The sequence below is a fragment of the Rousettus aegyptiacus genome, unplaced genomic scaffold (genome assembly GCF_014176215.1).
Source record: "Rousettus aegyptiacus isolate mRouAeg1 unplaced genomic scaffold, mRouAeg1.p scaffold_m13_p_4, whole genome shotgun sequence".
NCBI classification, from domain to species: Eukaryota; Metazoa; Chordata; class Mammalia; order Chiroptera; family Pteropodidae; genus Rousettus; species Rousettus aegyptiacus.
Window position 1 is genome coordinate 19,569,084 of NW_023416307.1, and position 15,696 is coordinate 19,584,779.

The 15,696-nt window shown below is 33.6% G+C and overlaps 1 protein-coding gene across 1 annotated transcript in view; it reads right to left on the reverse strand.

Moving 5' to 3' along the window:
- DHX36 (DEAH-box helicase 36) overlaps positions 1-15,696 on the reverse strand; it is a 43,599-nt gene that overhangs the window by 11,104 nt on the left and 16,799 nt on the right. The window contains exons 10-17 of the mRNA XM_016138711.2: positions 13,172-13,312; positions 12,792-12,894; positions 12,349-12,436; positions 9,258-9,313; positions 7,713-7,777; positions 6,877-7,020; positions 4,719-4,836; positions 3,994-4,092 (exon numbers count right to left, since the gene is read on the reverse strand). Coding sequence (XP_015994197.2) covers positions 3,994-4,092; positions 4,719-4,836; positions 6,877-7,020; positions 7,713-7,777; positions 9,258-9,313; positions 12,349-12,436; positions 12,792-12,894; positions 13,172-13,312 — 814 coding nt within the window. The remainder of the gene's footprint in view (positions 1-3,993; positions 4,093-4,718; positions 4,837-6,876; positions 7,021-7,712; positions 7,778-9,257; positions 9,314-12,348; positions 12,437-12,791; positions 12,895-13,171; positions 13,313-15,696) is intronic.

The following is a 15,696-nucleotide window of genomic DNA, read 5'->3' on the forward strand; positions in this document are numbered from 1 at the left end:
TATGTTTAAAATAAACATCGTAAAGCATCACATTCAAAACTAATTTTAGTTCGCTTAAAAAAAGCCCAAATGTCCTAATATTGTTTATTAGTTTTAGTTTTCTTCACCAAAACATAAATTTTGAGATCAAAGGTTAAATTTATATAAACAAAAACTAGATTAATTTACATCTCAGCTTTAATGTAAACATTAGGACAGAAGAGAAATAACACATTAAGTAACCTTCAATCAAAGAAAATCACCCACAGCAAGAGTGATGGGAAAAATAAAACAAAATAAGCCCTCAGGAAACATTACATATTTGGAATTTACAATGCGAAGGCCCTTGATACTAGTAGGTTAGGAAACATAAGGCAGGAAGCGAGATAGGGATTCTACCTAGAACACTGAGAAAGAGGGGTGACCTCTCTGCTCTGAATACCGAGGTGATCGGGTCTGATTACCCCAATGAGCACAGCTAGCAAAGCTGCTTGAAGACACAGTAAGAAGAATTAAAAGAACTCCAAGTCTAGGATTTGGGGAATGATGGAAGCCTAGGGAAGCGAGCCCAACACTGGGGCTTCCCTTGCGGCCCACTGCCCTGGCAAAAGCAACATAAATCCTCCCTCCCTGGAGAAAAGAGCATCACCCCAACCTTTAAAATTTTATCTACAAAGAACTTTGTAGACAGAATGTCCAGTACACAATTAAGATAATGAGGCATACAAGAAAATATGAAAAGTAAAATAAAAATTAAAAAACCCCTATGTGTCTCATCAGACACAGACTTCTAAACATTTAAGGAGGAAATAACCTTGATCTTACAAAAACTCTTTCAGAGAATAAAAAAAGAAAAAGTATATAATATTACCAAGTTGTTTTCTGAAATTAATATAATCTTGGCACCTAAACTTGATAGGGACATTTGGAAAAACTAATGAATAATCTTAGGCATGAGAAACACAAAACAATATCATAGCAAATCGAATCCTGGCAAGTTAGGTTTATTTTCAGGAATGAAAGGTGGTTTAACCTTTGAAAAATCACATTAATTCAAAACATTACAAATTAAATAGAAAAATCGTATCATAATCTCATTCATGAAGCAGAAAAGATGTTTGATAAAATCAATTGCCCCTGAATGATAAAAATCTCTAAGTAAACTAAGAATAGAAACTTTCTTAACTTGATAGTTCCTACAAAAAATAATCTTCAACAGACATGCTCAATGAATTGGTAGCTTTCCCTTTGAGAACAAGAACACAAGAATGCACATTATTATACCACTTCTGCTTAACATTGTACTAGGGGGTCCTAGATGATCAGAAATAAGTAAAATTGCAATTATTTATAGATGTGACCGTTTATAAATTTACATACAATTATTAGAATAAGCAAGTTTCACAGCATTGATGGATACAAGGTCGATATTCAAAAACCAACTTCATTCCTATATATTAGACTCACAAGAAAATGAAAAATTAAAAAGGGTAGAATGCCAAAGTACAACTGACCAAAAAATAAATCTTTATAAAAGTTGTCGGAAACCCCTACATAGAAATAAAACACTGGGAGATTAAATACCTAATTGAATAGGATAGCTAATGTTCTGGTTGATAACACCCAAAACTGTAATTAAGGTAGTGTAACACCTGCTCAAGATAAAAATACAGACCAACAGAGTAGAACAGAATCTACAGACACAAATCCAGACACTAACTACATCGAAGGCAAATGATGCAGAACGAAGAGGAAAGGACAAATTTTTCTACAGTGTTCAGTCAATTGGACCTACATGTGTAAAAACTCTGACTCCTATCTCACCATACACACACACACACACACACACAAATCAACTTCAGATAAATTATATATCTAAGTGTGAACAACAAAACAAAAAATTTAAAATATTATCTTTGTGACTCCAAGGTAGATAAAGGACAAGGAGCAATAACAAAAGACTGAAAGATTTGACTATATTAAAATTAGAAATTTCTATTTACCAAAACGCTATTAAAAAGTAAAAAGGTAAATATATAGACATGTGCAACACACAGCTGACAAAAGGCTCATATCAAGAGTAAATAAAAGTATATGATTTCTTCCAACCTAAGAGAAAAACAGGTATCAACAATCTGTAAAGAGGCTATCCAAATGGACAATAAACATATGAAAAGCTGCTCACAAATTCAATAGTCATGGTAATGCAAATTAAAACCATAAATTAATACCATAAAACTACTACGTACCTACCAGCATGCTTAGTATAAAAGATTTTCAAGGGCTGGTGATGCTAGAGAAATGTGAACTCTCACCTACCAGTGGCACAGGTCGGAGTGTAAAGTGATTTGACAACTTCAGAAAATTGTTAGGGGTTATCTACCAAAGTTGACCATATATATATCTTATGATCCAGTGAATTCACTCCTAAGTATATATGCATAAGAAATACTTAAACATGTGCACCAAAAAAACACTAAGTATTGAAGAATATTCCTATCAGCATTATCTGTAATAGCCTCAAATTGGAAATAACCAAATGGCTTTCAGTGGTCATACAATATGGTGAAGAAATGAAAATGAATGATAGCTAAAAGCAATAATACACAATTTCACAATGTTAAGTGAAAGAATCCAGAGAATTCCATTCCCCACACCCCCTACATCTGTGTGAGTTTGCATGAAGTTCACATAACAGGCCAAATTAAATTGAGCTCTTTATGGAGATGTGTACCTATATGGTAAAACCATCAAGGAAAACAAGCAGATATTACCATTAAAGTCACGATAGAGATTATCCTAGGGACTGAGGGGCAATGAAGCGATTGCGGGAGTTTTTTTAAGATACCGGGAATGATGCTCTTGATAGGAGTAATGATTACACAGTACTCTCTTTGTAATAAATCATTCCTGGATGCTTTTGTTTTACTTATTTGTTCTCTATTTCACAATAAGTTTTTTTTTAAATGTGGGTTCCAGACCCTACTGTAGGCCAGAATGTGCTGGCCTTTTCACAGTTTTGTTGCCTAAAAATGGCTAAAACTAGCTCTGAAATTCAGTTGGAAAAGGTGAAGTCATCCCACTCAGGCTTGAGTCAAGCTGTCTGGTCATCTATCTCTACCAGAAATATTAAGTTGATTCTCAGCACCACCTAGCTCTTCATAGCACTATTCTATTAGATAAAAAAGCCTAGAGGGTAGAGAGATCATTAGTGAAACTATTACTTGCTAAAATACCAGTAACCTCATTAAATGTAATCTATATTCTAACAAAAATGGTTAGGTAATATACAATGCTTTTTCATTTAAATACCTTATTACTCACATTAAAAGCTATTGCAATGTTCTGATATGGGCCAAATTCTCAAAGTAACCAGCACTAATCAACAGAATTTGCAGCGATGACAGAAATATTTTATTTCTGTGCTGTCCAATATGGTAGCCACTAGCCACATGTGCCTATTGAACATATGAAACGTGTGACTGAAATGCTACATGTGAAATAGTCACATGTAGCTAGTGGCTAGAGAAGACAGCACTGCTCTAACCTTCTTCCCCCCACTCTAGACACTAACTCACAGCTTGTTCTACCTTTGCCTCTTCTCAACATAGTCTTGGGCAGGGATGGTTGGCCACCAACTAAGTGGCAAAACACTGTAACTCGTTTCTCAAAACACTGACTTCATAAAAAAGAAAAAAAAAAAAGCCATAAGAATAAAATGACCAGTAGGGGAATATATTTTGGAGAAAAACCACCTGTTAGTATCAGGCCTACAATACAAAAAATTGTGTGGAAAGGGCCCAGTATTGTAAAAACATCACAAATGTATCATTTTATAACTTTCTAATTTATATCTCATATACTAAGCTGAAAAGCCAAATAGTGTATCAAATTTGGCACTGAACATTCATTATTCATTGTCTACCCTGCCGTAATGAAAAACTTTAATTAGCTGGATTACATGCTCTAACACTCTATGTCTAAGTTAGACTTTTAAAAAAAAATCAAGTTTACCAGTTCCATCAGATGTTTTATGGAGAGTGACACTGCTTCATTTGATGGTGGATCCATTAACCTACTCAGAAAATGAGCAATTCCTCCTAGCCTTAAAATCTGGGGAGACAAATATAATTACACATGTATCACATATTGACATAATAAGCTTAGTCTCGGCCTGTGTCATTCACTCGAGTAAAGCATCGAACCTATACATGATTTTTAAGTTGCTTATTTTAAGTTAAAATTATATTTGTGGTTCTATAAAAACATGTTTAAAGGCTGATATACTACTTTCCACAACCCAACAAACTTATGAGAAAAGTAGTTGGTTAAAATCTCAACAAAGTTGACTACCACTTATTTTTAAAATAAGTTAGAGTATTATATTAAAATATATAACATACTTAAAAAAACTGTAAATAGTTTATAAAGAGGGATAACATCTTAAAATGTAGTAACATAAGCTAACATTTGCTAAACACTACTACATGCCAGTATGATTTTATCTGAGGTTAATTTATATAACTTGCCCAATGTAACAAAACTAGCTTCTCAGGGGAGATGGGATTCAAACAAGCAATCTGGCTCCAGAGCAGTACATGATTAAAAACTTTTAAACAAACATTTGAAGTAAGTTTAAAAACATAGTTTTCTAAAACACATAGACAAATGCATGGTAAAAATGAGAACCCCATCCCTATTTAGTTTCTTAACTCCCCCCCACCCCCAATCTAATTTACCTTTATTTGTAAACAAAGTTCTTCCAAAGGAGTTCTCAAGATTTCTGGCAGTTGATAGTCATCTAGAAGGCTCGCTCTAAGACCATTATACAGATGATAGCAATGACCAGGTTGAACTCTTTAAAAAAAAAAGGGGGTGGCAGTGTGGTGAGTGGGTGGTGCATATCAGTGATTTTTTTTAGAACTTCAGGAAGGCAGAGAAAGTAGCCAATATCTATTTCTTCAAGCAACATCATAACTAATTTACTTATTTCATTTTTATTAATCACATATTCTCCCCAAATGTTTTGAAGAGCCTTAAATCCACTACTTCTATGCCCTAGTTTTAAGAAACAGAAGATTCCCTCCCCCACCAATAATTTGGTTCCCTATTTCTATCTTATAGAATCCAAACTGCTGTGCTCAGTAACAGCAATCTACTTAGGTTAATCTCTATATGCCTTGTGAGCATTTTATGTAACAAATTCTGACATGTTAACCTGTTCATGTTATTCAGAAATTTAGTAAGCTCTCAGACGAATGTTGGAAACTTTTTCTCTGTTGTTGGCATCTAGTGACATGAATGATATTCTCTGGACAATATTAAGGATAGATGTGAAGAGGTGAGGGTATTCATCTCATTTATTTTCAAGCAAAACAATATTTTTATGGGCTCTTGTAACTATAAGAGGAGGAAGCCCTTTTCCTACAGGAATAATTCTAAAAATTTTAGCTATTTCTGTCACAAGTCTATAAAGACTCATTATCTATTATATAACATGCCTGCAGAAACTAAGAGCGCCTCCCCTCAGAGGACCACATAATATAGTTTGCTCTGACCTTCAAAATAATTACCACTCTAATTAGGCTTTGCTAAAGGAATCTACAACTATGGAGCCTAGAAGAGACTATTTTCTATTTGGATTAAAACATTGTAATTTCACAGTTAACTTCCACCAGGATAGTGGGGATAAAGTTAGATAAATGTAATACTTAATTTAATTTCCATAATTGTTTCATGGATTAAATTCTAAGGCCTAGTGTGTGTAGTATTCATATACAAAAGCGTGCTAAACCCATTTCCTGTGGCGAATACTTTTAAAATCAGTATCCAAGGTGACAGGTCTACATGAGCAAACCCCAGTCTTGCTGAGTCCCCACTAAGTTATCACCTAATACCTACTGGAAGAGTACATTTTGTAGGTGAAGTCATGACTTTGGCTCAACAGCATCAACTGAATAATCTAATAAACTACCTGGAGGTCAAGCTCTATTGATATTCTGCAGATATTATAGCAAGTGAGTTGGAGCTTTACAGATATACTATAAACTTAAATAAAATGGTAACATTTCTTATAAACTCTCCTTTCCTTAATTAAGCCAGAATCTGAAGACTAATGGGAATCTTTTTATTCTACCCTTAAGAGGCAAAAGAAAAACTCTTCTATATCTCCAGATATGATTTTACCACTCACATGAATAAGAGTGTAAAAATATGTGAAGTATCCATAAAAATGAGTAAGTGCAATTATTTGTTAAATGCAAATCATTTCCCTAACAGGTATTTTTATTTCTAATTCTACCATTATATCAACGGAAATAAGGTACTTTCCTCATGTTTTTGTTGGTAATAGTAAAAAACCAGTCCAGCTGTATCGTACAGGAATTAGGAGCCTAGACTGTGGAACCAGATGCTGCTACTGATAAAGCTGTGTGACTTTAAACAGATGATTGAATTTCTTTGTACCTTAATTTCTTTAACTCTTAAAATAGAGATAATAACCTGTCTCACAGCACTGTGGTGAGGACTAAGCTAGTTAATACATCTAAAGTGTTAGGAGAAAACCTGACATTCAAATAGGATTAGTAGCTATCATTATCATTAGTAATGTGCTTTTAAAAAAGAAACAAAATTAAGGTAGTATAACTCATTAGGATTAAGACAAAATAATATTAATTTTAATTAACTGGACTGAAGAATAAGAGGTAGAAAAATTATAAAACAATTAATTCCAAAGAAATTATGATTAGAACAACTTACCAATAAAAATGTGCTACAGTTAAGTTTTTAAAAATACGAAACTCTTAACAAATAATACTTTTAAATGCTGGCAACAAAGGTTAAGTAAGAGACATAAAATCTCTGAGTCCTAAAGGCTTCAGAAGAAGGCCCCCTCACCTTCCAGCGCGACCTTTCCTTTGCTTGGCGTTAGCTTGACTAACCCACTCAGCAGACATTGTGCTGATGTTGTTCTGTGTGTCAAAGTGTGTCTCCTTTATTTTTCCTCCATCAATCACAAAAACTACATCATCTATGGTAATGCTGTTTGGAAGACAGATAAACGAAATATTAAAAACACATCAAAAGCACATTAATCTATAACAGGTCTACAGACAGGGATTTTAGAGGACTTTTCTTGGCTCAAACTGATTTCAGCACTTCAGGATTTTCACCATTCTTTCCATATTTACCAGTGTTAGGCAATCATGCACCTCATTGCAGCTGTAGTGCACCACAGTGCCAACTCTACGGCTTGCTCAATGACCTTTGTACCTAGCTTTGTGGGCCCCCTCCCTCCACAAGTGCCACAGTTTAATATCGGCTTCCACAGAACAATCTGTTTCAGTGCTGTACCGGTATATAAGTACCTCCAAGAGATGCAATACATTTTAAAGGCTGGGTATAATTAACTGCCAAATTAGCAAACGATTCCATTCCCAGCAACAAAAGGCAAATAGAACAAAACTGGCATCAGCTCCCATAGTTCTTTAGAAAAGGTATTAGAAAAATATTTAAAGGCTGTTTCTGAAGAGGGCTAAAATGTTAGTATAGGTTAAATAATATAATTAAATAAATCTAAACAAACGTATGCTCACTACCATGACTAAGCTAAAACAGATTTATTTTTAAGAAATTACAAAGTAACTGTAGAGGAAAAAGATTATGGTATGTTAATAACTTATCAGGCTCAAAACTAATATAATCATTAGGTTGATATTTAAAACAATTTTTACCTAGTCTCTGCAATGTTGGTAGCAATTACTATTTTCCGAACACCAGGAGGGGTTCTTTTAAATACCTGTAAGAATAATATATATCAAAACTCTAAAAGTACACTAATTTCTGATACATAATTCTCACAATTAGAGCAATTACTTCAGATATTGCTTATTCTTAGCATTCTGTGTCCATCTGTTGACGTATGTATGCATCTAATATTTACAGATGTATTTATAAGGTATACTACCATTTTCAATACTAAAAAATTCTCTTTTGGTAAACGGAACTAAATCTCCCACAGATGTCAGAATCTTATCGCAAATAAGATTTTAAATGACACATGATTTACATTTATAGAATTTTTAAAACAAAATCTGGATAAGTATAAACATCTTTCTGCATAGTCAAACATTTGAGGAAGAGAAATTTAAAGAGAAGAATTATGGATTGCCCAAAAGTATGTGGGTAAGGACATCCATCAACCAGGCAGATACCCAACTCATCAGAATAATGTTAGCTGCCTATCCCACCATATACTAGCTTTTGAGGTAAACTGAATTAAAAAAAAAATCCTCTTCAAATGCTGAATCCTGCAAACACCACCAGCCTTGACAAAGCCATCCAAATACATAAAAACACATGTACCAAGCACCACTTGGCTGTAAAGCAAAAAAAAAAAAAAAAAAAAAAAAAAAAAAGCATAAACATATCCCCTTATGTATAAAAATGGTAATCAATAGAAAAAAATGTTGTTTCTCACATTATCTAGCAAAAGAATAAATAACTGTTACAGTGTCAGAACCGGAAGTGCCTTCAGCATTTGATACTCTGCTGCTGCACAGTCTCTGGGATCAAGAGTTCTCTCTTCCTCTCTTCCCTCAGGTATGCACTCTATATCTAATTCAGTTGGCTGAGCCTTACTCAGGACTAACGTACCAGCGGAAAAGGTCTCAATAAAAAAATGTCTTGATATTTTCTTATAAAAAGAGTGGAAAAACTAGAAAGGTCGAGAGGAAGATTTTCTGATCTATCTCGTCTCACCAGGGTCTGCAAATACTGCAGTCCAGAAAATCAGAATGTAGTGTTCTTTCTAACTCAGGAAATCCCTAAATCCGCACAGAACCAAAATATTCAAACCATAACAATACATTGACAAAACAGAAAATCTCGCACCTACAAATACACTAATTCTGTTAAATCAAAATTTCAAATATCAAGCTGTAGTATGTCATAGGTATTTAATTTCGAGGTTGAGTTTTACTGGTACTCACACACCCTTTTTCTTTTATTTAGGAAACACAAACAAGTTATTGGTGAAACCAATCTTTAAACTTTTCGTTATTATTGATAAAACTAATTTGATTTGTAGATAAGTTTATAAAAACTCATTAAAGTTTTTATAAAATCATCCCCCAAAGACTCATTTGCAAAGTATATGGATTACTATTTGAAAATGTGCCTACACACACACACACACACACACACACACACACACACACACAGAGTCCTTTAAGTTTGCCTCCATTTAAAAGACAGAATGAATAAATTTAACAAAGTACCTGTGTCTGGTTAACCGTAGGCATCAGTGAATGTAAGGGTATAATAAGAAACTTATCTGAAAATTGAACAGAAAATTAAACATTAAGACTGTTGCACAAAAGCGCCATGAGACATACATGGAACAATGAATGCAAATGCTAAGCCACATAATTCTGAATTTTTATTCCTACATATAATCAGACCCAACTTTATTGTTATGTTCTTGTTTTCTGAGTGTTCCAACAAGTTACTGTCAATATTTTATTTAGTTAATTTTTCATACTGATGATTAGCACAGTCCCCAAATTCTTAAAAGAATGCTTAAAAGTTGGAAGCAATCTTTTTAGAGTAGAAAAACATCATTAACTTCATTTCTACCACTTAACTGAAGACCAAAGAATTCTGCTTAATATGGATATAAGTTTGCACACTTTGGATGATCCTCGCTATTTTAATCATACACAGAATATCTCAATTTTTAAAGGAAATTACTTATTAAATTGTCATCTCCTACTTAAAAATAAATAGCCTTGGTTAAATAAATGTAATACATTCCAAAGTGACCCACGTTTTTAAATGTAATTTTGTTAGAAATATAAATTATAGTCATATGTTTTTAAGCTTCAAAACAAAATAGCTCAAGCCCATTCATGATTATTAGTTAATACAAAGTCTGGTATAGTACAGTGATGGGAAGGAGGATGAGTGTTAAAAGAAGCAATGGTAAATTTCATGATTACCTGTGGTTACAAAAAATGCAACTTGACTTAAATCTTTAGCAATGATACCCAAATGACTCAAGATAGCTATATTTCCCCAGAAAACAACTGTTATTAAAGGATATATAATGCTCTCTACAGACTCTCTATGACCATTCTAAATTTAAAAATAAAATGCTGTCAAGCAACTGGTATTGCTAAAAATGAATGCTCTGAATTACTTGTCTCTGACACAACATAAAATATATCAACTTAATCAAAACTCAAGCCAAAAACACTTAAATTGAATCAAGCCTTCAGATATAAGTTCCAGTTAATAAAATACAGGTAAGACAGGGTCAAATGAAATGATACCATAAAGATTCGGAGAAATCCAGCAAGTTCTGTAAAACATTACCATGAGGGGAAAAAAGAGAAGATAAAAGTGATGTTCTAGAACTGGAGTCAAAGATTTATCTGGTTTGACTTTTTTTATAGTTTGAACATGCTACTACTTGAGAAAGACATTTTTGGGGAAAAATGGGAAAACCTGATTACAGATGTTATTAGAGGATGTTAAAAATTAGGTATAATGGCTTTGTGGTTATATAAGGAATTGCATTTAAGAGATACTTATATATCTAGAGGTAACAGGTGATAGCTACAGTTTAGCTACAGTTTACTTTAAAAAGGAAAAAATTAGACAACAAAATAATTGTTGCATTGAAGTCACTACTTTATGGTATTCATTATATAATTTCTCTAGTTTTCTCTAAGTTTAAAAAGTTTCATTACAAAGTTAAAAAAATTAAAAGCAGTCAGAGATAATGAAAGTAAAAACAACTTTATTGAAGACAACATAAGGATTAGAAGTTTATACTCCTGATGTTACACAACCAAAGGAGTCAACAGGAATAAAGTCTACTCTCATATGAGAATAAGAACGTATTGATAAGCATTCGATAAACTGAGTTTTATTTAAGATTTATTTTTCAGTCAGTATAGAGTTTGACCAATTTACCTCCCTTCTACACTGTACAACTAATTAATTATTAAGGCTAAATTTTTAAAATAAAATTTACATGAGAAAAAACATCCTTGTTAAATTTTTGAAAGACTCTCTTTAAAAGAAATTGAGCTGTTAATTATTCTCCATCCTTAAGAATAATTAGTCATTCTAATGAATTACTAATGAAGTCATTCTAATAATCCAGAATATCACACCCTTTACAAAACATCCCTAGAAATGATAATATTGCATTTTGGTAAATATCTTCCCTGTATTTTTCTTGGTAAATATATACACATTCACATTTTTTAAAATTAAAAGTATATCATACAGTAGTGTTGTTTATGATGGGAAAATAGGCAAAAGTTGAAATGTTTGGCCAAAAAAAAAAAAAATTCCAGGGTTTAAGAAAATCATTAAGTGTAGAGTTTAATTATAACTATACTTCGTCTACACAGAAAGGTTATCACTTAGAAGAAAAAGCAGTGTTTCATTATAAACAAATCAAGGTAATCAGATAAAAATATTTTTCTAGCTTGAGAACAGTAAATCATTTTAATTATATAGAATGCTTTGAGGGCACTACCTTTAGGGAATGTAAATAAAAAATACAGCTTTTACTATTTTAACCAATATAATTACATCAAAATATTTTTTAGTGTTTTATAAAATTAAAATGTATCAAAAGTATTTCAACAGAGTAAAGTTAGAAATTATATACTCAGAATGATGAAACACTAAATAAAATTTACTTTGTATTTTATTGATTTGAAGTTAAAAATGATACCTGGAAATGCTTTAACTAAACTTTATAGCAGAAAAATGTCTCTCTTCATTTCTCTAAGACAGCAAGAGGTTACTCAAAACATGCTGTTAAAGAATCAGAATCACCTCAGGAATTTTTAAAACTTTTTAAATGTTCAGGTCACAAGTCTCAGTTTTGGGGTGAAGATGGGTCAGGTACCCAAATTAAAAAAAATGCCATGGGTGACCCTACCATGTGATCAGAACTGAGAATTACTGGGCTGAGGGATAAATTCAAACTTCTTTTCTGCCCAACAAAATGCAGCGGTGAGTGTAAAAAAAAAAAACAAAAATCCTCGAGTGTCAATATCTTAACTTTAAGAGCTCAATTTTATCAGTTGAATTTAGAAAAAGAGGGAAAATATTCTCACCATAATACTAAATAAAGAACTTCACTACATACCCACCATCTTCATCTATGACCTAGAAATTCATAGGGAAAAAAATCTAACTTGAAAAAACGAAACTGGGCCAAGATCATCATGTTCTTACGTTGAGGTAGCCTCAGAAACAACATTTCTTCAAATGAAGATAAAAACCAGGCTATGTAAGACTCAAGAACCACTCTTAGAATTGCAATAAAATACATTTTTATAATACCTGATTTAAACATCACTTGTGACATCAAGAGGTCATGTAAAGTGCTGATATTGTCCCAGCCTGGCAGAAAAACCAATATTGCACCATCCTGTAAGGAGGAGAAATAATCATTACAAAGGATCACATAACAAAATACACTAAGAGTAAAAATCTGTGCCCACTTAAGTCTTCATTAAAATTACACTAGCTCACAACAGTATCAGTTACTGATTATAACTGAAGGCTCTCTTTTTAAAAATAGGTTTTATAAACCAGATAGTTCATTTGTTCAGTTTCTTCTTCGAATAGGTCCAATGTCTAAATCTTTTGGTATTTTGAGATTATTTCTGGTGTCAAAAGTGATTTCTTCCATAGGCTATTTTTAAAAAGCATTTAATTATTTTTTTTTTCTTGGCCTTGATATATAAAATTATGCTTTTTGAAGAAAAACAAAGAAAACTAACCTCTTCTTCCAAAACAATGTGTCGAATAAGGGCGGCAATCAAATTCAGATCAACTTTATCATCATCTATCATTTTCATAACGTCTACAGTACTTGCAGAATACCTATCGAAGTTAGAAAATCATGAAATACTTGATGTTTCCTAAGGTCTAACTTTCTATAAAACCTAAAAATTAAATTGCAAATGAAACAATCAGTAGATAGGAGAAAATTACTGGGATAATAACAGTGTTTACAAGTCAAATCAGGACAGTATTTAGCTAGAACATGAGACTTGAGATGGTCTCCTACTAAATATACACAAATTCAAGAAGATAATCCCTGCTTTTTGTTTTAGTCATTTAGCCACTGTGTTTTCACTTTTAAATAAAAGAAGCTTACCTTTTCCCCAGTTCTCTTACATAATCTGGCCAGCGTTCTTTATAGATGGCTTCTTTTTCTTCTTTTTCTTGTCTATTTACATGCCCTTGCATGAAACCCCTCTTTGACTGGGATCTGTGTTCTTTTTGCTCTGGAACATATCTAAAATAAAAAACATTCTTAAATAGCCTTTTTTGAAACTCTTTGTTTTTAGCTAATAGCTAGATTTTTACATTTAGAAGTTTAAAAAAATTTTAAAGAATATTTTCACTATAATTTGTAGTGAACACCAATTAAATTGCAAGTTTTCCTTAACATAAAATCTGACATTGTGGTTAAAAATTATTCTTCTCTATAGAAGTATATATACCTCTAGATCACCTTCAGTAATCAATTAAAAAATAAAACCTAGAGTAACTTTCACCTTCATTTTAAGTTTGCTCTAAAAAAAAAAAAAAAAAAAAGTTAACATTAAGTCCAAAATAATAGCTTCTGAGTCTTACAGAAAACTCAGATTTTATATATAGGTTTCCAAACCTGAGTACACATAAGACTCCCGTGGAGTTTGTAAAACATAGATTCCTAAATTCTATACTTATGATTCAGATTCAAGTATGGGTGGGGTCTACTAATCCAGGAATTTTAATTTAATGCTCCAGAAGATTCAGATGATGTATCTACAGGCCTACAGACCCATGCCTGAGAACTATTAATTCTGCTGAGACCACAGACATAGCTAATGGCAGAGCCAGAATCAGCATCCAAATCTCTTATGTTTCTGTCCAGTGCATATACTATGACTCCCTATAGGCAGAGTGCATCTGACCCCTAAATCCCACCTACAATAAGTAGGTTCTGAGAAGCATGGGGGTGCAGACAGACAAAGAAAAATGAACCTAAACTTGAACCCCAAAGCTCCTCAGAATTCACCTAGAGAACAGCATCTAGATGGAATGAGGGGTTTGGAGCTCGAACTTTACGATTCAGAATATGGGAATGATGTCTTTGCTCTGGCCTTTAGTTTCCTTGTTTGAGATTAATACTCTCATAACAGTATTGGCAAAAGAATAAAAACAAGAAAGTGATGAGTAAAGAAAGCACAGTGTCTGACATACAGCAGACACCCCAAAAGTGTTAATCCCCTTCCTTATTCAGTACCTGTGACCCAGGATTCCCCTAAGTCTTCGATACATATAGAGTCACCAACTTGAGGTAGGGGAACCTGAGACAGAGATCAGTCCTAGTCAGCAGGATGGACCCAACAGTTGGCTCCCTTCCCAGCAATTCTAACAACAGAGGTAACCTTCAACTGCCCCCCTCCACCAAGGACCTAATCACAACCCTCCATACCCCCTCACCCTGCTTTCTTCCCTAACCTACATCCTTATAGTGCAGCTCTTCTGAAAGGAGATAGCTGGGGGTTTCTCCTAAAAACCTCTATCCAAGGACCATCCTCCTGTGACCATCCTCTTAGAGCTGGCTACCGAATGGCAAGTGCATAGATACCAACCCTTTTTCCTCAAGAGACCCTTTAGCCAGTTCCTGGTACATAACTTGCCTTCTACAGAGCATAAGAAAGCCATTTGACTTTATGTAATTCTATACTACTGATCCCTGAAACTTCTGTTTACATTACTGTCAAGCTGTTGACTTCCCCAGAACAGGCCAGTCATATTAACAGTGTACACATCTCTGTCTAGACATTCGTTAGGAGGGTACGTACCTAGTCTTTCCTTGTTTTATGTTCAGATCCTAGTGCACAGTGCAAGGTATAAAGATTAAAATATTTGTTAAATAAATATCTATTCAAAATTCAACTGACTTTTCTCCATGTAAATTATGCAGCAGGATTTTTTTTCTCACATTCCCACCAATACTTCATGTTCTCGGTTAACAAGCAAGCTGTGGAGTCTTAAAAAAAATCTCAGCAAGTATTTCTACATCTACCATATACTTAAATCAGACGTTTGCTACAGGCCAACACACTGTACTATGCACTAGTTACAAAAATGAACAAAACGAAATCCTTAAGCTTGAAAAATCTGAAACCTAGTGCAAAAGGCAAATATAAGGAGATACATTATGTGGCAATTACGGAGGTGAAGGACATGATAAAAGTGCTATGAGAGCCTGAATGAGAAATCAGCTCATTCTGTGAAAGGTATTCGAGAAGGCTTAACAGGCAATAAAGCTGGGATTTATATCATCCATAGTTTAAAGATGAAAGGATAGAGAAAGTGGTACATATATGTCTTAAAGCAGACAATAACAGGTCCAAAGCACAAAGTCATGAATGAAAGGGCAGGGGGTGGCATAGTAGAGAATGGTGCATTTAGGATGGCAGGCCATGGAATGTGTGAGGCTCGAACAGAGGACAGACTGTAATGAGATGACTAGTTGTAGAACTGAAACCTGATACCATGGGCGCTGTGCTTTCCCAACCCCCTTCTCATCAAAATACAATTATCTTTTACAACTCCTTGGAAAAGGCTGGTTGTAGCTAATGGTCAGTTTTGAGGGGAGTAATAACTTGGGCCTATCAGTGA